The sequence below is a fragment of the Cuculus canorus genome, chromosome 2 (assembly GCF_017976375.1).
Source record: "Cuculus canorus isolate bCucCan1 chromosome 2, bCucCan1.pri, whole genome shotgun sequence".
Lineage (NCBI taxonomy): Eukaryota > Metazoa > Chordata > Aves > Cuculiformes > Cuculidae > Cuculus > Cuculus canorus.
Window position 1 is genome coordinate 313,157 of NC_071402.1, and position 21,025 is coordinate 334,181.

General features: G+C 59.7%; 1 protein-coding gene across 19 annotated transcripts in view; it reads right to left on the bottom strand.

Annotated features, from left to right (window-relative positions):
- SCRIB (scribble planar cell polarity protein) overlaps positions 1 to 21,025 on the bottom strand; it is a 117,176-nt gene that overhangs the window by 69,800 nt on the left and 26,351 nt on the right. For 18 of the 19 annotated variants that reach the window (XM_054057072.1, XM_054057069.1, XM_054057062.1 and 15 more), the window contains exons 6-16: positions 18,648 to 18,711; positions 17,973 to 18,047; positions 17,742 to 17,886; positions 16,514 to 16,632; positions 15,426 to 15,625; positions 12,084 to 12,250; positions 10,705 to 10,829; positions 7,475 to 7,600; positions 5,857 to 6,075; positions 4,648 to 4,968; positions 1,914 to 1,976 (exon numbers count right to left, since the gene is read on the bottom strand). In XM_054057072.1, coding sequence (XP_053913047.1) covers positions 1,914 to 1,976; positions 4,648 to 4,968; positions 5,857 to 6,075; positions 7,475 to 7,600; positions 10,705 to 10,829; positions 12,084 to 12,250; positions 15,426 to 15,625; positions 16,514 to 16,632; positions 17,742 to 17,886; positions 17,973 to 18,047; positions 18,648 to 18,711 — 1,624 coding nt within the window. The remainder of the gene's footprint in view (positions 1 to 1,913; positions 1,977 to 4,647; positions 4,969 to 5,856; positions 6,076 to 7,474; positions 7,601 to 10,704; positions 10,830 to 12,083; positions 12,251 to 15,425; positions 15,626 to 16,513; positions 16,633 to 17,741; positions 17,887 to 17,972; positions 18,048 to 18,647; positions 18,712 to 21,025) is intronic. The other variant, XM_054057066.1, reaches the window with a different exon arrangement.

Below are 21,025 nucleotides of genomic sequence, written 5' to 3' on the forward strand. Positions count from 1 at the left end.
CCGCGTTCAGCTCCCTCACAGCCCTGTCTTTGCTTTTGCTGATGTCTCCTCTGGAGACCAAACCTTCCACAGGAGCTGCAGCCCTGGGAAGCACCTAGGGTGACTCCCCTAAAGAGAATCATGGAACCATTCAGGCTGGAAAAGCTCTCTAAGATCATCCAGTTCAACCATCAACACACCACCACCGTGCCCACTAAACCGTGTCCCCGAGTGTCACATCTACGCAGCTTCTGACCGCCTCCAGGGATGGGGACTCCTCCACCACCCTGAGCAGCCTCCGCCAGGGCTTCACCACTCTTCCAGTGAAGAAGTCTTTCCCAAAATCCAGTCTGAAGCTCCCCTGGCACAACTCAAGGCTGTTTCCTCTCATCCCATTGCCTGTTCCTTGGGAGCAGAGCCCAGCGCCCACCTCGCTCCAACCTCCTTCCAGGGAGTTGTAGAGAGTGAGGAGGTCTCCCCTCAGCGTCCTCATCTCCAGACTGAACAGTCACCAGAGCACGGACCAGAGGGGTCAACAGCATTCCTGAGCCGAGCATCGCTCCGAGCCACCGGACAACCGACTGCTTCCCAAAGCCGGTCTGCTCCAGGCCCCACCACCCTCCGGTGGCTCCCTGGCTCATCCGTGGGACCTGCGCTCCCGCTCTGCTCCCTACAGCACGGGAAAAGGTCGGCACAAAGGCGACCGTGCGGCAGGGACACCAGAGCCAACCTGGGGCCTCCAACCAGCCGCCCTCTCCAGCCACCCCGGAGGAGCTCCAGGCGCTTCCACCAGATGCAGGAGGAGCGTGGGAGGAGCCAAGGAAGAGGCAGGTGGGCTGATTCCTGACACCAGACCGAGGTTTCCCGGACCACGGCATCTGGAGGAGCCAGAAAACTCCATAAATGGAGGGTGACGTCCAACAGCTGGAAAAAAGGGCCAAGAGCTACGCTCGGTTTTGTCTCCGAGCGACAGAAGAGCCACAAAAAAGGAAAACCCAAGAGATGTGAACACATTTCCCGGCGATCCGGAGCCGGGATGGGCAAATCCTCAGGACACACCAACAGTGGACAATGTCTGGGCCACCTCACATTCCACCTGAAGGGGACAGGATCCGTCAGCTCTATCCCAGAGGGTCTCACTCCAAAGCCAGGACCCCACAGGCTCCGTTCTACACCCGAGGGAGCACGGAAGAGCGGAGGGCTGGGACAACCGGGGCAGGGCACTCACGCAGCGCCCGGTGCCGAGGTTCTGTCCCAGGGGACGGAGCCTCCGCGCCAGCCGGCCGCACCCACACAGATGCCAGCTCTGGCCACTGGCTCTGGCCACCGGCAGCCCCCAGCTTCCAGCCGCTCCCTGGAGCCCGTGCGGGACGATCCCGCTGGGAAGGGAGAAGGAAGTCGATCGTAGCCATGGGATGAGCTGAGGGAGCAGGATGCAGGGAGATGGACTTTGGGGCACACACCAACGCGTGTGAGGACCTCGCGGTCCCTTCCTGACGCCCTGAGGGGCTGCAGGAGCTGCGTGGATCGTTGGCTCCAGGCACAGCATCCCGAGTTAATCGCCCTCCCTCTCCCGAAGGAGCAGATTCCCGAGTTCTGCTCCTTCATCCCAGAGGATGCATTTATTCCCCTCCACCTTCTCCTTCCTCAACGCTCAGGAACCGAACCTTCCACCTCGGCCCCCTGTGGGGTCCACGTGCCTTCGTCTCCCTCCTGATCTGCAGCAGCCGTTCTCACCTCGGGCTTAGAAAAGAGGGAAAGGAGGCAAAAGCGGGGAGGAAACAATCATTGGGTGTTTGGGAGCGGTCAGGTCCAGAAGCCACTTTGACCCTGAGAGCTCCGAGGTCCCCGTGCGGCACTGGGTGAGCCTGGGAAGGAAAGGAAGCAGACGGAATGATTGGTGGCAGAGAGAGAAGAGCGGGAGTGGTACAGACCTCTTCCTCCTCAATGCGAGCAGGTTCAATCAGCAGATTATTGGCTTGATCAAACGACACCCCCTGTTAGGACAGGAACCAGCAAAGAGGCATGCGGATTAGTGGAGCATCGACCAAACCCGCCACCACCACCACCACCACCACCACCACCCAACGCAGACGCGCAGCAGACCCCGCCGGCGCCGGTTCCACCACCACCCACCGGCGCGCACCAGCAGCAGCGCCGCTCCCGCGGCTCGCAGCGTGCGGAGCGTCGGCGCGCTGGGTACGGCTTCTCAGAGGCTGCGTTTCGGCAGCGCCGGCGCACCGAGGCTGCGGGCACCGAGAGCGCAAGCTGGACACGATGAGCTGACTGTGCCCCCTGTCCCGAGTCATCCAGGGAGGGAGGAAGGGTGAAACGACACAGGAGAAGAGCAGAGGGACCTCCAGATGCTGCACAGAAGTGAAGTGATCCCCAAACCAAACCACAGCCCAAACCAAACCACATCATCCCTCTCCGCGGAGGGAAGAGGCTCCATGGAGAGCACATCGTGAGGCACCCAGAGATCGCGCTCCCAAACACAGGAGACACCGGGATCTCTCTTGAAAACCAACTGGCTTTGCAGAAAACCTCTGGCTGAAGGACTCGGGGTCCCACACCCCCTGTCCCACCTCCCTCAAGGCTTGGAGGTGTCCCACACCCCCTGTCCCCCCTCCCTCAAGGCTCGGAGGTGTCTCACACCCCCTGTCCCACTTCACTCAAGGCTCGGAGGTGTCCCACATGCCCCGTCCCACTTCGCTCAAGGCATGGAGGAGTCCCACACCCACTGTCCCACCCCTCAAGGCTCGGAGGTGTCCCACACCCCCTGTCCCACCTCCCTCAAGGCTCGGAGGTGTCCCACACCTCCTGTCCCACCTCCCCTCAAGGCTCGGAGGTGTCCCACACCCCCTGTCCCACCTCCCTCAAGGCTCGGAGGTGTCCCACACCTCCTGTCCCACCTCCCTCAAGGCTCGGAGGTGTCCCACACCCCCTGTCCCACCTCCCTCAAGGCATGGAGGTGTCCCACACCCCCTGTCCCACCTCCCTCAAGGCTCGGAGGTGTCCCACACCCCCTGTCCCACCTCCCTCAAGGCTCGGAGGTGTCCCACACCCCCTGTCCCACTTCGCTCAAGGCATGGAGGAGTCCCACACCCCCTGTCCCACCTCCCTCAAGGCTCAGAGGTGTCCCAGACCCCCTGTCCCACCTCCCTCAAGGCTCGGAGGTGTCCCACACCCCCTGTCCCACCTCCCTCAAGGCTCGGAGGTGTCCCACACCCCCTATCCCACCTCACTCAAGGCATGGAGGAGTCCCACACCCCCCGTCCCACCTCGCTCAAGGCAAGGAGGCAGCACAGCGATGCGACTCCCCACGTTCCCACCTCTGGCTTGGCAGGCAAGCTGACACAACCTCCCCCATGGAGCAGGCACCCAACCCGGCCCCACGAAGAGGAACATCGGGATTTCCAGGCAAAGGCAACCTCCGACAGCACCAAACCTCCGGTCTCAGCGCCTACGTAGGGTTTGCCCATGGCTGAGCGCATCCTCAGCTCTGAATCCTCGACTAAAATGAGCTTTTTTTGGGAGAGGGCACTTCTCAGGCACGGCAGGTCTCGGGTGGAGGGGACTCAGGACAGCTTCATGCATTCTTAGAGCGACAGCAACACCTTTTGGTTCCATGGACAGCAAGGAAGCTCCTTGCCTCATCCCTAGGGAGCGTGACCCAGGCTGCATCAGCGAGGAACTCGCAGAGAAAAAGGATCCAAAGTCAACGTGAGTGCAGGAACCTCCCCTGAGTGACCTGAGCTCCAGCGTGGGGTGGAAACGATCCCAACAGCCTGGAGCGTGTACGGAACAGATTTCACTCCGGCATCTCCCACCAGCGCAGAGATCTCACCTGGGAGAATTGTGGGTGTCGGGCTGTGACGGAGACTCAGCCACGTCCTGGTCCGCGCCTGCCAAACGTGCCTCACAAAACCATCACACCAACACCAGTAAGAACTGGTCTGACCTCACGCAAGGTCCCTCATCGCCATCTCCCTACCCCAGCGGGAGGATCTTCCTCAAGGAAGAACCTCCCCAGCCAAGCACGGTGATTCCACTGCAGAGGACCAGGAACCTCCCATCTCGCCAGCCCCCGGCATAACCGGAACGGCCCATCCCAGCCCTACAGCAACGGCAAAACTCCGGAGCAGAAGCTCTCAGAGATCCCATCAGGCCGCATCCAGGCCGGGACAGGCGTGCGGTAGAACCGCTGGGGTGGACACGCTCCTGTCTCCTCACCACACTCCTCTCCAGGAGGCACCGTGGCACAAAGACCGGCGCAAGCAGCCTGGACGCGAGCCTGGGATTAGATCCACCTGGGAATAAAGCACGTCCCCTTGCACAGGAGGTGCAACCACGAGGAGGTAAGTGAAAGGGATGGAAGAACTTTGTCAGTGATGGGACAAAGGAACCGTTCCTGCGGCACCGGACACTTCAGACGTGACGGGGAGGGGGTGGGAATTGGACACAGCACAAGGAGTCAGACAGGAGCAACACGGAGCAGCTCTTGGACAACCATGAGTCCCAGAATGAACTTCAGCTCTCCTGCCCTCCTCACGCCTCTCCTGAAGCGGTGGAACCTCTGGTCAACGTTTCCATGGGTACCACCAGTTCAAAGCAGCAGAAGGGGGGTCTGGCACCCCCGCGACCTCCCCCCTCCCCACAAGACCTTACCTTCACCGACGGCTGAGCAGACAAAGCTCCATTCTTTCTCTCATCCTCATCCCACGCTTCCTCCTGGTCCTCGGGCTCCGCGTTGTTGTTGCAGCCTCCCAACTCCTCCTCCTCCTCTTTGGGGACTCCGTCGCTGCTCAGCCCCTGCAGCAGCGCCACCACCGCCTCCGGCTTGGGCAGTTTAGTTATCTTGAAGTGTTTCTTGTAGTGGGGCGTGTCCTTGCGGATCAGCCGCTGCTTCTCCACTGGGAAGGGTCGATCTTCATCTTCATCTTCATCCTCGCTCCGTATCAGTGTGTCCTCAGCGAAGTGCACAGTGGGCTGCGACGGCAAAGTCACAGAGAAGTGGTGAAGCTCCGGGAAGAGCCGTGCCCAGAGGCAGTGAGGAACCCGCTGTCCCCACCGCCGGCAGAGCCAGCGTTCCTGCTTTTCTGCCACACAACACACAAGAACACACGGTAGAATTACACCAGACCTAAAGTCACTGAATGGTTTGGTTTGGAAGGGACTTGGTAGACCACCCAGTTCCAACCTCTGCCATGGGCAGAGACACCTCCCACTGGATCAGGGGCTCCAAGCCCCATCCAACCTGGCCTGGAACCCCTCCAGGGATGGTGTAGCCACCACTGCTCTGGGCAACCCGGGCCAGGGCCTCCACACCCTCACGGGAGAACATTTCTCCCTGAGATCTCATCTCATTCTCCCCTCTTTCAGCTCAAAACCATTCCTCTCGTCCTGTCTCTGCACTCCCTGATCCAGAGCCCTTACCCGGCTTTCCTGGAGCGCTTTTCTATCCTGGAAGCTGTTCTAAGGTCTCCCTGAAGCCTTTTCTCCTCCAGGCTGGACACCCCCAACTCACTCAGCCTGTCCTTGTACGGGAGGTGCTCCAGCCCTCGGATCATCCCCGTGGCCTCCCCCGGACACAGCTGCCTTTTTCCACAGTGACTCCTTCACCCGGACCCATCTTCCATCTTCTCCAGGGACTGAGGGCACCCAAACCTCCAATCCGGATTTCCTGCACTGCCCGTCTGGCTCCCACAGTGCCCCTTCCCAGTCCTCAGCTGCCTGGATCTCCTCTTGCCCTTGGCTTCCATGGCCTGGAGTTGCCTCCAGAGGTGCCCAAATCCCACTCAGTGCATCCATTCCCTCTGGAACTAGCAAGTCCTTCCCGTTTTTATCACACCCCCGCTGCAGTTCTTTGGCTCTTACCTCATTGTATTCCACCTCCACATCTTCCTCCTCTTGCTCGGCCGCTTCCTTACGCTCCTCTTCCACTCTGGGCTTCGCCTCCTTCTCCAGCTCCAGCGCCTCGGGCTGCCCGTTCGGCCGGCTCCGCTCTCCCTCGTCTCCCCGGCAGTCCGCGGAGGCGGTGCTGTTGGAAAGGTGGGAATCCTCGCTGCGGTTCGATGTGGCGCTCAGCCTCTTCTCCTGAGGAGAGGATCGAAAACATCAGGATGGAAACCCAGGCAGGAGACGGAGCCACGCGAGGTGAGGTGGATCCAGAGCCATCACAAGAGCTTCTCTTTCCGGATGCTCTCTCTGCTTATCCCACACCCACTCGTTCCTCCCCACCCGGAAGGATCCGTTCCTAGGAGACACCGGGAGAGCGAGACGCCTCCTCCAGGTGCTCCATTCCCATCGCTCTTTACTGGGAATTTAGAGCCACCTTCTCCTCTCCCTCTTTGTGACAAAGTGGCACCAACGCTCACAACTCCTCTCACGCCGCCCCCTGTGTCCTGGGTTAGGACGAGAGGGAACGGCCTCCAGCTGGGCCAGAGGAGGGTTAGACTGGAGACTGGGAACGATTCCTTCAGGGAAAGAGCGGGGAAGCCCTGGCAGAGGCTGCCCAGGGCAGGGAGGAGTCCTCATCCCTGAAGGGGCCTGGAAACCGTGTGGATGTGGCACTTGGGGACAGGGATCAGCCGGCACGGCCAGGCTTTGGCTGAGGGTTGGAGCAGATGAGCTTGGAGGGCTTTTCCAACCTCAATGATTCCATGGTTGTTCCTCTTGCTCCATCTCAACTGGGAGTGTTGATTGACTGAACATGAGCCAGCAGTGTGCCCAGGTGGCCAAAAAGGCCAACGGCATCTTGGCTTGGATCAGGAATGGTGTGACCAGCAGGTCCAGGGAGGGGATTCCGCCCCTGGACTCGGCACTGGTGAAGCCACACCTCGAATACTGTGTTCAGTTCTGGACCCCTCACCACAAGAAGGATGTTGAGGCTCTGGAGCGTGTCCAGAGAAGAGCAACAAAGCTGGTGAGGGGCTGGAGAACGTCTGACGAGGAGCGGCTGAGAGAGCTGGGGTTGTTTAGCCTGGAGAAGAGGAGGCTGAGGGGAGACCTTATTGCTCTCTACAACTGCCTGAAAGGAGGTTGTGGAGAGGAGGGAGCTGGGCTCTTCTCCCAAGTGACAGGGGACAGGACAAGAGGGAATGGCCTCAAAATGAGTTCAGACTGCGTATCGGGAAGAAGTTCTTCACAGAAAAGTTCCTCAGGCCCTGCAGAGGCTGCACAGGGAGGGGGTGGAGTCCTCATCCCTGGAGGTGTTTAAAAGACGGGGAGACGACGCGCTGAGGGACGTGGTTTAGTGGCAGATGGAATGGTTGGACTCAGTGATCCCAGAGGTCTTTTCCAACCTATGATCCTGTGATCTCGGCAGGCCCAGGTGACACCACGAGGCGGATTCCAACCCTTGGGATCCAGGTAATCCATGCTCAGCCCCTTCCAATCGTTCCCAAAGGAAGTTCTTCCCACCCAGCTCACACACGCTGCCTCATCCTCCCCAGCTCTGCTCCCAGTTCTCCGTTTCTCTGGGAGCCGCACTCACCTCCGAGCTGGGAGAACCGGGGCCCAGGTCGGGCTTTGCGGCAAACGCCTCATTGCGCCGAACCTCGATCACCTTCTTCATGACCTTCAGCTCGCTGGGGTGCGGGGTTGCTCGGCGCTGCAAGCCCTGCGGGAGAAAAGCACTCAGCGCCGGAGACTCCGCAGCCAGAGCGAGCCGGCACACACGAGGCGTTATCGGTGCCGCAGCCCGAACGCTGCGCAGCGGGATCGGATCGCGGCCTCTCCGCTGCGCCAGGCTGGGAGGAGGAGGCATGGAGGCAGAGGACGCTGCCGCACTGGCACCAGCGCTGCTTAATGGCACCAATGACAGCGAGACCGAGGGCACCTCGGCACGTTCGCGGTGACACCGAGCTGAGCGGCGCGGCGGTTGCATCGGAAGGACGGGATGGCGTCCAGAGGGACGCGCGGCTGTGCGAACCTCATGAGGTCCAGCGAGGCCAAGCAAGGTCCTGCCCCTGGGTTGGGGCAATCGGCCATTTCAATGCAGGCCGGGGGACGACGTGGTTGGGAGCAGCGCTGCGGAGAAGGACTTGGGTACCGGCGGAGGAGAAGCTCCACGGGAGCCGGCAACGTGTGCTCCCAGCCCAGAAACCACCCGTGTCCTGGGCTGCACCCCGAGCAGCGCGGCCGGCACAGACCGAGGGGGTTCTGCCCCTCTGCTCTGCTCTGGGGACACCCACCTGGAGTCCTACATCCGGTTCTCAACAGAACTCCAGGAAAACCTGGTGAACCTCGTGGGATTCAGCCAGGCCAACGGCAATGTCCTACACCTGCGTGGGGGCAATCCGTGGGTTCAGGATGGAGGACGGTGTGGTTGTGGAGGACCTGAGTGCTGGGGGAGGAGAGGCTCCACAGGATCCGGCAACGTGCGCTCCCAGCCCAGAAACCACCCGTGTCCTGGGCTGCATCCCGAGCCGTGGGACCAGCAGGGAGGGAGGGGATTCTCCCCCTCTGCTCTGGGGAGACCCTACCGGGAGCCCCAGGTCCAGTCTGGAGTCCTCAGCACAGGGAGGACGTGGAGCTGTTGGAATGGGTCCAGAGGAGGCCACGGAGATGATCCGAGGTCTGGAGAACCTCCCGTATGAGGACAGGCTGAGAGAGTTGGCTTTGTCCAGCCTGGGGAAGAGAAGGCTGTGCGCTTCCAGTACGGAAGCCGCTGCCTTAGAGCCTTAGAGCCGCTTCCAGTATGGAAAGAGGCTCCCGGAAAGCTGGGGAAGGGCTTTTTACAACGGCTTAAAGTGACAGAACGAGGAGGAATGGCTTTAAATTGGAGAGAAGAAAATTTAGATTGGACTTAAGGAGGAAATCCTTCACGAGGAGGGTGGGGAGGCCCTGGCCCAGGGTGCCCAGAGCAGCAGTGGCTGCCCCATCCCTGGAGGGGTTCCAGGCCAGGTTGGATGGGGCTCGGAGCCCCTGATCCAGTGGGAGGTGTCCCTGCCCGTGGCAGGAGGTTGGAACTGGATGGGCTTTGAGGTCCCTTCCAACCCAAACCATTCTATGATTCCATGGTTCTTGGGGCTCACTCCCAGACATCCTCCTGCTCTCCACGTGACGGACGGATCGGGATGGATTGTATAGATGGGAATTGCAATTCAGGCTCAGTAAATGCAAAACTGCCAACACAGAAACCCCAGGAAACACAGGGTGGGATTTCTCCTCCATCCCTCTGGAGCTTCTGAGCGTGGCTGACGAGCACAGGCGGCAGCAGGACGCGGGATGCTTTCCTGGTTCCATCCCAGCCGAGAAAAAACAGGTTTCTAAATTAATAATAATGCTAAAATCAACCCAAAACCCCATGAAATTGCCAAATACTCGCAGCTCATCCGTGCTGTGAGGACAGAGGCAAACACAACCTATTAGAAGGGTTTGGATCTCAAGGGAATCTCCGTGAGGTGAAAAGGGAGAAAAAAATCACAGAATCATGGAATGGTTTGGGTCGGAAAGGACCTCAAAGCCACGGGCAGGGACACCTCCTGCTGGATCCGGGGCTCCGAGCCCCATCCAACCTGGCCTGGAACCCCTCCAGGGATGGGGCAGCCACCGCTGGGCAACCTGGGCCAGGGCCTCCCCACCCTTATCATGAAGGATTCCCTTCCAATGTCCGGTCTAAATCTTCCCCCTTCCAATTCAAAGCTGTTCCCTCTCATCCCGTCACCCCAGGCCTTCGGAAAAAGCCCCTCCCCAGCTTTCCTGGAGCCTCTTTCCATACTGGAAGCTGCTCTAAGGTCTCCGCAGAGCCTTCTCTTTTCCAGGCTGGACAAAGCCAACTCTCTCAGCCTGTCCTCGTATGGGAGGTTCTCCAGACCTCGGATCATCTCCGTGGCCTCCTCTGGACCCATTCCAACAGCTGTGTGTCCTCCCTGTGCTGAGGACTCCAGAACTGGACCTGGGGCTCCCGGTAGGGTCTCCCCAGAGCAGAGGGGGAGAATCCCCTCCCTCCCTGCTGGTCCCACGGCTCGGGACGCAGCCCAGGACACGGGTGGTTTCTGGGCTGGGAGCGCACGTTGCCAGATCCTGTGGAGCTTCTCCTTTCCCAGCACTCAAGAACTCCACAACCACACCGTCCTCCATCCTGAACCCACGGATTGCCCCCACGCAGGTGTAGGACATTGCCGTTGGCCTGGCTGAATCCCACGAGGTTCACCAGTCGTGACTCCACTGACTATCAGCATCCCTGGGGTGCAGGAACGCTCCGTGGTGGGTCAGTCACGGTTTGGCTCCCCGGGACAGCCTCCAAACTGGAATCCCATAAAGGCCCTCAGGGAATTCTCCTTTGGACCTTCCCATTTCCTCAGGGCACTGAATGCCCTTTGAGTGCAGGCACAGACGGGCTCTGTTCCACAGGAACAGGCGATGGGGTGAGTGGGAACAGCCTCAAGCTGCGCCAGGGCAGGGTTAGATCGGATCTTGGGAACAATTCCTGCAGGAGAAGGGCTGTCAGCCCTGGCAGAGGCTGCCCACGGAGGTGGGGGAGTCACCATCCCTGGTTGGCTTCAAAAAACATGTGGTCATGGCGCTTGGGGGCAGAGTTCAGTCGGCACGGGCCGGCGGTTGGGCTGGAAGAGCTGGAAGGGCTTTTCCAACCTGAAGGACTCCACGATTCCATGAGACAGCACCGGGAAACACAAACACCACAGCTCCCCATGTCCGTAACAAAGTCCAGACCGCGCCTGTTCCCGTGGGGAGCCAAAGCCTCCAGAGTCTCCTTACCCGCCTCTCCGCTCCGGACTCCTCTTCGTCATCTCCTTTGGGTTCATCCAGGAACTGGATCACGCTGACTCTGTTCAAATTGGTGTCCGTCCAGCTCTCGTCCACCCCGTTCTGCAAGAGATTCTCTGCGGAGAGAGAGAGAGAACGTGGTGGGAGCTTCTCTCTGAGTGGGCAGGGCCGGGGCCGGGGGTGAGAGATGGGTCTCAAGCCATCAGGGCACTTCTGCCCATGGCAGAACCCTGGAGGCCCTGAGGACAAAGGACAGAGCCTTCAGGTCTTGCCACCTCTCGTGTCTCCCACCAGACCCTACAAGAGGCACCGAACCCCTCAGCTCTAGCATTCCTTACCCAAGGACCAAGGAAAAAGGTAGGATTAAGGCACAAATCAGCAGTATGGACACAAGAACATCATCCTGACAGGACCCAGACCTTGACCATCAACTACTGTTGATCATGAACTACTCAGTCAACAAATCAAAGAAGACTCGAGGACGAGGCTGCAGCTTCTATGCAGCGCTCCAGGCTTGGGCAGGAGCGGTGGGAAAACCGACTGCCGGAAAAGGACCCGAGAGTGCCAGTCGACAGCGGCTGAACATGAGCCAGACATGGCCCAGGTGGCCAAAAAGGCCAACAGCATCCAGGCTCGGATCAGCCATGGTGTGGCCAGCAGGAGCAGGGACGGGATCGTCCCCCTGCACTCAGCACCTCAAATCCTGGGCTCAGTCCTGGGCCCCTCGCTCCAAGGAAGACCTGGAGGGTCTGGAGCGCGTGTGGAGAAGGGAACGGGGCCGGGAAGGGTCTGAGCGCAGAGGCTGTGGGAGCGGTGAGGGACCTGGGGCTGTTGGAGAAGAGGAGGCTGAGGGGAGACCTCCCGACTCTGCTCAGCTCTGGAAAGGAGCCTGGAGCCAGGCGGGGGTCGGGCTCTGCTCCCCAGGAACAGGCGATGGGACGAGAGGGAACGGCCTCCAGTTGGGCCAGGGGAGGGTTAGACTGGAGACTGGGAATGATTCCTCCATGGAGAGAGCGGGGAAGCCCTGGCAGAGGCTGCCCAGGGCAGGGGGCGTCCCCAGCCCTACGGGGGTTCAAATCTGTGTGGCCGCGGCACTTGGGGACAGCGTTGTTGGCACCAGGGGGTTGGGCTGGCGGTTGGACTGGATGAGCTTGGAGGCCTTTTCCAACCTCAATGATCCCGTGATTCTGACCACTTGCAAAGCAGCCGCTTCCCAGCTTTCACCACCGCTGCCTCGGGAAGCTGCACGGGGCAGTCGGCACCCGGAGCGGCTCCAGAATCCCAGGAACCATCTGGTCAGGCAGACGGAGGCCCCGCAGCGCTCCCAGAGCACAGGGAGCGCAGGCAGCTCGCGGAGCGCGGGCTCTCACCTAGGCTGGGCGAGGGCTGCTGCGGGAGCAGGTAGCACGTCAGGACCTTTTCTCCGGTCTTTTCGTCGTCCTCCGTCTGGAATTTCAGCATGGGCTGGGACTGGTTCTCCGCCAGCCACAGGGCTTTCAGGTTGAGGTTCGTCAGAGCAAACGGCAAGTTCTGCAGCCTGCGAAAGCAAAGAAGAGATGTTGAACCAACCTGGAAAAGCTGGAATCTCACCTCGGCTCCAGAGTGTCCCAGTGGCACAGGAGACAAAGCCAAGGCCTCCTCGGCACCGTGGCTCTGCCACAGCCAGAGCTCCGGCAGCCACAGCTGCTCCATCAACTCCCATCAACGGTGTGGAAACAGAGAGCTCCGAAGAGGGAGTTTGCAGACAGGAGAACAACGCCGTCAGGGATCGGGACAGAGGGTTTTCCAGACAGAAGCTCCGGACAGCTTCCAGCTGCTGCAAACCCACCAGCGCCACGGCAGCCAAAGCCTGTAGGACCTTCCAGATCAGATCCCAGATCGCTACACGCCGGGGTTTGGTGTATTCGGTGCTTTTACGGAAACCGTTTTAGCTCGTCCACCTTTGGTCTCATAAGTTGCCCCAGAAGGTCAACCCTACCAGCGCAGAGGGCCAACCACCTCCTGGGCTGCATTGGAAGATATGTGGCCAGCAGGGCGAGGGAGGGGATTCTGCCCCTCTGTCCCTCCCTTGGAAGACCTCATCTGGAGGATTGCGTCCAGTTCTGGAATCCTCAACAGAAGAAGGAGATGGAGCTGTTGGAACAGGTCCAGAGGAGGCCACGAAGGTGATCTGAGAGCTGGAGCACCTCCCGTATGAGGACAGGCTGAGAGAGTTGGGGTTGTTCAGCCTGGAGAAGAGAAGGCTCTGAGGAGATCTTACAGAGACCTTCCAGTATTTGAAGGGGCTCCAGGAAAGCTGGAGAGGGGCTCTTCATAAAGGCTCGTGGGGATAGGACGAGGGGCAATGGGGATAAACTGGAGAGGGGCAGATTTAGACAAGATATAAGGAGGAATTTTCTTACTGTGAGAGTGGTGAGACCCTGGAACAGATTGCCCCGGAAAGTTGTGTCTGCCCCATCCCTGGAGGTGTTCAAGGCCAGGTTGGATGGGCCTTGGGCAGCCTGAGCCAGTGGGACGTCCCTGCCCATGGCAAGGGTTTGGAACTGGATGACCTTTAAGGTCCCTTCCAACCCAAACTATTCTATGGTTCTATGGCCTCTGAATTCCAGGCTGCATAAATGGGAAACCCCAAATCACTAAAGTGCAGCACGAAACACAGAAATTCCCCTTCCTACAGTCTGAGCTCAGGAACAGCCCATGAATCCCACGTGGATTGGGAAAAAACAGTGCTTCTTCCACCGCAGTGACTGTGGACCCCAGGGCTGCACCTGGTGCAGCTCTGCCAACCGGGCGAGGATTCACTCCGTAAGCACTGACAGATCCAGGGAAACACTGGAACAGCACCGACAAAGCAACGGAGAAACCGAGCTGGAGAGGAAAAGGGAGGAACAAGAGGCTGGGAGAGCTGGGGTTGTGCAGCCTGGAGAAGAGGAGGCTGCAGGGAGACCTTAAAGCAGCTTCCAGTGTGGAATGGGGCTCCAGGAAAGCTGTGGAGGAGCTCCGGATCAGTGGGTGCAGGGATAGGACGAGGGGGGTGGTTTTGAGCTGAAAGAGGGGAGATTGAGATCAGATCTTAAGCAAGAAACGTTCTCCTGTTGGGGTTGGGGAGGCCCTGGCCCAGGTTGCCCAGAGCAGCGGTGGCTGCCCCATCCCTTTGTTGTGCCATCCATTGAAACATCCCATTGTTGTGCCATAGGGGCACAACAATCCTATGCAGTGCTACAGACTGGGGGAAGAATGGCTGGAGAGCTGCACGGAAGAGAAGGACCTGGGGGTGCTGGTTGACAGCCGACTGAACGTGAGCCAGCAGTGTGCCCAGGTGGCCAAGAAGGCCAACGGCATCTTGGCTTGGATCAGAAATGGGGTCACCAGCAGGTCCAGGGAGGGGATTCTCCCTCTGTACTCGGCACTGGTGAGACCGCACCTCGAATACTGTGTTCAGTTCTGGACCCCTCACCACAAGAAGGATGTTGGAGCTCTGGAGTGTGTCCAGAGAAGAGCAACAAAGCTGGTGAGGGGCTGGAGAACGTCTGACGAGGAGCGGCTGAGAGAGCTGGGGTTGTTTAGCCTGGAGAAGAGGAGGCTGAGGGGAGACCTTATTACTCTCTACAACTGCCTGAAAGGAGGTTGTGGAGAGGAGGGAGCTGGGCTCTTCTCCCAAGTGACAGAGGACAGGACAAGAGGGAATGGCCTGAAGCTCCGTCAGGGGAGGGTCAGGCTGGATATCAGAAAAAAATTCTTCACAGTGAGAGTCATTGGGTACTGGAACAGCTGCCCAGGGAGGGGGTCGAGTCGCCTTCCCTGGAGGTGTTTAAGGAACGGGTGGATGAAGTGCTGAGGGACATGGTTTAGGGAGTGTTGGGAATGGTTGGACTCGATGATCCAATGGGTCCTTTCCAACCTGGTGATTCTGTGATTCTGTGATTCTGTGATCCCTGGAGGGGTTCACGGCCAGGTTGGATGGGGCCTGGGAGGTGTCCTTGCCCACGGCAGGGGCTGGAACTGGGTGGGATTTGAGGTCCCTTCCAGCCCGAACCATCCCGTGATTCTATGAATAAGAACCAGGAATGCCATGTGCAGCTCTCCGATTCCCGGAATGTGGCAAACGCCAACACCCTGGGATCCGCACGGAGCCAACAGCGAGCCTGGGGCTCCTTTCGGGCCACGACTGAGGCGAAGGCGGAGCAGCCGAGGCACAGGAATCACACCCAGCTGAGCGGCTTTGTAGGAAGGAGCTGCGCCCGAGCGCGCTTCTGCAGGGGCTGATGAGAGGAGGAGGACGAGGAACTGATCTGTCGGGCTGGGCGAAGCCAGAATGAGCACCGTCCTCCTCCAGTGGCGGCTCCGAGGGCCTCCGGACACTGCACGGCTTCAGCACTGAGCTCTCCAGAACTGATTACACAACACAAAGGCTCCGGGAGAGACAGCAACGGAACAGGGGTTCCCTGAACTCTGTTCAACAGAGAAATGCCCTGCGCTCCTGCATCGTCGCACCCTGCATCCAAGGAATACGGAGAAGGGCTGAGGAGGCAAAGCTGGAGACATACCATGCTCTTTCCAGAGCCTCATCTGGGCTCTCCAAACCACACATCCCGGGGTCGGCATGGATCCAGGGTTTCCCAACACGCACCAGGGATCAGCCCGTGGTGCTCCGTCGCAGCAGCCTCCTCGGGAACGCGCCTGCAATCCCACGCGCCCGTCCTGCTGCTCACCTGTTCCCGGCCACGTCCAGGACGTGGAGCTCGGTGGTGCTGGCGAGCTCCGGTGGCAGAAGGGCCAGGCGATTGTCGCGCAAGGACAGCACGTTCAGGTTGGCGCAGCCTCCGATCTCAGCCGGGAGGGACGTCAGCCGGTTCCGATCCACGTTCAGGTTCGTCAGCTTGGCCAGCTTGCCCAGGGACTTTGGAAGGGCCTGGGAAGGAGGCGTTTCGGTCATCGCAAACGACAAGAGCAGCAGAGGAAAAGTGTAAAGGCACAAAGCCCTCTGTCTGGGGAATGAAAACGATGCCCCCTCTCCCCACAAAGGTCTCAGACAAGATGTTCCCTCAGGCTCAGAGGTCGCTTCACACCAGCTCCTCACCTGCCACACTGCACACTCGGAACAGCACTGGGAAATGCGTTTCTCCAGGTCCTGGGAGGGTGGGGAAGCCCTGACCCAGAATGTCGAGAGAAGTCATGGATTCTCCATCCCTGGAGGTGTCCCAGGCCAGGCTGGATGGGGCTTGGAACAACCCGATCCAGTGGGAGATGTCTCTGCTCATGGCAGGGGGTGGAACTGGGTGGGCTTTGAGGTCCCTTCCAACCCAATCTACTCTGTGATTCTGCGATTCCATTCACCTCTCCATTCCCAACCCCTGTGTCCCAACAACCACACTGTGAGCAGTTTGGGGCTGGGCCATGCTGCTCCATGACCACCTCCCCAAAAGTCCTGCTCCCTCTGGATGGGATGGGCTTGGGACTGTCCCAGAGCCACCATCCCAGAGAACTCCTCACAGGAAAAAACAGTGAGGGAAGCAGTTTCCACCTGGGTCTGTGAGCCGGCCGGAACCCGGGCCACGGGAGCGGCTGGAGCCGCTCGGGCTGCCCAGGCAGGCGGTGGCTGCTCCATCCCTGCCAACGCTCACGGTCAGCGCGGACGGGGCTCGGAGCAACCCGATCCAGCTGAAGGTGGTCTTCACGGTCCCCTCCAACCCAAACCATTCCATGACTCTATGAACCCGACTCCAAGAGCGGAAGATGGGACAGGATCCGTGGCGTGGAGCTAAACCCAACGGCACAGGAGGGGCTGCTCCATACTCACTGTCAGCATGTTCTCCGTCAGGATGAGTTCCGACAAATTTTCACAGTCCCCGATCGACTCTGTCACCTCCGTCAGCCGATTCTGGTCCACCTTGAGGATGGAGAGCTGCTTCAGATGACCTGGCCGGGGCGACAAGCGAGGTGTGAACTGGGCCACAGAGGTAAGACGGCATCCTACCTTGACCTGGCTGAGACCTCCCGTCAGGGATCCTGGAACCTAATGATGGCACCACCCTTCCTCCCACCAGACCTGTCCAAGGCTTTCACTTACGCACGATGCGGATCAAGAACCTGAACTGATCAAGAACCTGAATGCACCCTCATGAGCTCTGCTCACCAGGATCGTTCATGGGGAGAGGCCAACAGGATGGGGTTCCACAAGGCCAAATGCCAGGACCTGCGTCACCACAGCCCTGAGCAGCTCCAGGCGGGGGAAGAGCGGCTGGAAGGCTGCCGGGGCGGAAAGGACCTGGGGTGCTGGTCAACAGCACCTGAACATGAGCCGGACGTGGCCCAGGCGGGCAAGAAGGCCAACAGCATCCGGGCTCGGATCAGCCATGGTGTGGCCAGCAGGAGCAGGGACGGGATCGTCCACCTGCACTCAGCACCTCAAATCCTGGGCTCAGTCCTGGGCCCTTCACTCCAAGGAAGACCTGGAGGGTCTGGAGCGCATGTGGAGAAGGGAACGGGGCCGGGAAGGGTCTGAGCGCAGAGGTTGTGGGAGTGGTGAGGGACCTGGGGCTGTTGGAGAAGAGGAGGCTGAGGGGAGACCTCCCGGCTCTGCTCAGCTCTGGAAAGGAGCCTGGAGCCAGGCGGGGGTCGGGCTCTGCTCCCCAGGAACAGGCGATGGGACGAGAGGGAACGGCCTCCAGTAGGGCCAGGGGAGGGTCAGACTGGAGACTGGGAATGATTCCTCCATGGAGAGAGTGTGGAAGCCCTGGCAGAGGCTGCCCAGGGCAGGGGGGCGTCCCCAGTCCTGGAGGGGTTCAAATCCATGTGGATGTGGCACTTGGGGACAGGGTTGTTGGCACAGGAGAGCTGGGCTGGTGCTTGGACTGGATGAGCTTGGAGGGCTTTTCCAATTGGAACGATTCCATGATTCTATGATTCTGACCACTTCCGCACTCAACGACTGTGACCCAACACCTCATCACTATCGCATGAAGCCCCACAACGAGCGGTGCCGGAGCAGTGAAGTCCTGCCTCTCTCCGCATCCCGCCGTACTCACCAATCCCATCCGGAATGCATTCCAGCAGGTTCTGTGACAGCAGCAGGTCCGTCAGTGCCACCAGCCCGCTGACCTCGTTGGGCAGCTGCTCCAGCTTGTTCTCTGACACATCCAGGCAGACCAAGCGGCGGAGATTGCCCAGCTCCTACGATCAGAAAGCAGATGCCGTGGCTCGTCCAGGAGCAGCGGAGGAAGGCAGCGAAGCAGTGAATCCGCGGCCCAGGTACTCACCGGTGGCAGGGCCGAGAGCTGGTTCCGGTCCAACCAGAGCTCACGCAGGTTTGGCAGCGCTCCCAGAGTGTCCGGCTGTGAAGGAACAGGAGAGTGACGGCATCAGACCCTTCCATGGGGGAGGAGCTGCTCTGGGACACTACAAATCACTGTCCTCCCAGAACCCTTCCAGTAGGGAAAGGGGCTCCAGGAAAGCCGGGTAAGGGCTCTGGATCAGGGAGTGCAGCGAGAGGACGAGGGGAATGGTTTTGAGTTGAAAGAGCGGAGACTGAGATGAGATCTTAGGGAGAAATGTTCTCCCATGAGGGTGGGGAGGCCCTGGCGCAGGTTGCCCGGAGCAGTGGTGGTGCCCCATCCCTGGAGGGGTTCCAGGCCAGGTTGGATGGGGCTCGGAGCCCCTGATCCAGTGGGAGGTGGGGCTGGATGGGCTTTGAGGTCCCTCCCCACCCAAACCACCCCAGGATTCCATGACTTTATGAAGACACGAGGGACAACACATAAGGAGAACATTGTGCTGGAAGGAGCGACCAGGCCATGGTGGGCAGATCAGAATCTCCCTGGACAACCCAAGGACCCGTCTCCTCGCACTTCCGATGAAGGCCACCTGCTCCCACAGCGACGCAGGGTTCTGCCCCTGCCAACCACCTCATGCCCTTCCCACCACCCCACACCTACCAGCACCTCCAGGTCATTGCCTCCAAGATCCAACTGCTCTAACTTGACCAGGAAGGAGAGCGAACTGCAGGACACGGGGAGCAGAGCAGGGAAGAGAGGGGCAAAAAGAAAGGAAGAACACACAGAAGGTTAGCGTCTCTGTCACACGTCTCACAAACCACACCATCTTTTGGTGACAACCTTGACCTTTCTCAGCTCTCCTCCAAGCCAGGACGCTCTGGGGAGCAGCCACCCTTCCCAAGCCCGGCCGCCGGCCCCAGGGACCGGAATTCCACAGCCCAGCAGCCCCAGAGCGGACGGTTTCCTCTCTCACCATCAAACAGTCTTGGAGGACAAAAGACGAGCCACGTCCTAACCCCGCTGCCCGTGTCCGTAGCACGGATGGGGCCTTGGGCGCAGGCTGACGGGTAACAGGAGGGAGCCAGGAGGACAAGACAATGGGGAGCGAGGGGAGCAGAGCTGCAGGGAGCGGCGGGAATGGTGTCCAGGAATGATGTTCAACAGCCTCGATTTCCCCGGATGGGATGGCTGTGCTGCTTGGGGACAGGGAAGGACACGATGGCTCGCAAGGGGTCGAGACGTACAGACAAGCGGCTCCCTAGGTGAGATCCTGCACGGAACCACAGCCGGTCGGCACTGGTGCTCCAAGGATCTCCTGGAGCATCCAAACACAGCCAGCCCAGAGCCCCCTGATCCAGGCGGAGGTGTCCCTGTCCACGGCAGGGGCTGGAACTGGATGGGCTTTGACATCCCTTCCAACGCAAACCATTCCACGGTTCCATGATTCTAACTCGCTGTCAACCAGAACCCCCAGATCTCATCCCTAAGGCCAGGCAGGATGGGGCCTGGAGCCCTTGATCCAGCGGGAGGTGTCCTTGCCCATGGCAGCGGTGTGGAAATGGATGGGCTTTGAGGACCCTTCCAACCTTGCCCAGAGGCAAAAAGTCATCAAGAGCGTGCACCTGAGTCACAGCAAAGCCTCACCGCGAAGGACCCACGGCCACCGCAGGAGATGGAAGACCAAAGCCTACACACCTGAAGAAGGCACTCAAGGCTGGGCTGGACGGGGCTTGGAGCAATGTGATCCAGGGGGAGGTGTCCCTGTCCACGGCAGGGGCTGGAACTGGATAGGCTTTGACATCCCTTCCAACGCAAACCATTCCATGGTTCCATGATTCTAACTCGCTGTCAACCAGAACCCCCAGATCTCATCCCTGGAGGTGTCTAAGGCCAGGCAGGATGGGGCCTGGAGCCCTTGATCCAGTGGGAGGTGTCCTTGCCCACGGCAAAGGGTGGAACTGGATGGGCTTCCAGGTCTCTTCCAACCCAATCGATTCCATGATTCTGTGATTCTAAAGCTCTCACCGCTTGGAGTGTCCCAGTGCTGTTGGACACGGGACCACCAGGGGCCTCCTCCGGCCTCTCTATTAAATAAAGCGTGGGAGAACGGGAGGAAACAGGCAGTCAGGTGGAAAACCACCTGGAAATGGAATGATTGTCCGGGAAGAGGTGATGAACAGTTGCCTTCACACAGTCGCTGAGGAGACTGTGCGGACCCACAGCACACTGCTGCCCAACAGGGAGCCAAGTGGGATCCCTGCCAACATACGTTCAAGAAGAGTGGAGGAATCATCCACTGGGTGGGTAAGCAGGCGGAAGAGAAGCTGACAGAGGTTAGAAAACTCCAGAGGCAACTCTCGTGGGCTCCGAACCAGAGATTAATGAATGGCCATGAACGACCTCGCTGGTTCTCCACACCCTGCCTCCCTGGGAGCATCCACCGTGCAAACAGACCCTCTGCCAGGAAGACACCTCTGCCCCTCACTCAAACATTTCACACTTACCTCCTGTCCCTCGCCAGCCATGTCCTGTCCAGATCCGGTTATCCCACCCATTCCCACAAACCAGAGTGACCAGAAGGGAAACGCAAGAAAAGAGAGAAGGCAGAAGCATCCCCGTGACGATGGGGAGGCCCTGGTCCAGGCTGCCCAGAGCAGGGGTGGCTGCTCCATCCCTGGAGGGGTTCCAGGCCAGGTTGGATGGGGCTCGGAGCCCCCGATCCAGTGGGAGGTGTCCCTGCCCATGGCAGGGGGTGGGACTGGATGGGCTTTGAGGCCCCTTCCAACCCAAATCATTCCATGATTCTGTGATGAGCAACAAATACACCTTCAGCCGCATCCTGCTGCTCTTCAAACCGGGAACTTCACTGCTAACAGAGCTGTCCCCACATCAGGACATCTTCCTGTCTTTTCCAAAAGAATCCGGCACCTGTTCCACCTCTGCAGGAAAAACGGTTCCCACCATCTCCAGGAAAAACGGTTCCCACCACCTCCAGCAGCTTCCGTGCGGAGCAAATCCAAAGCAATCCTGACACAGAG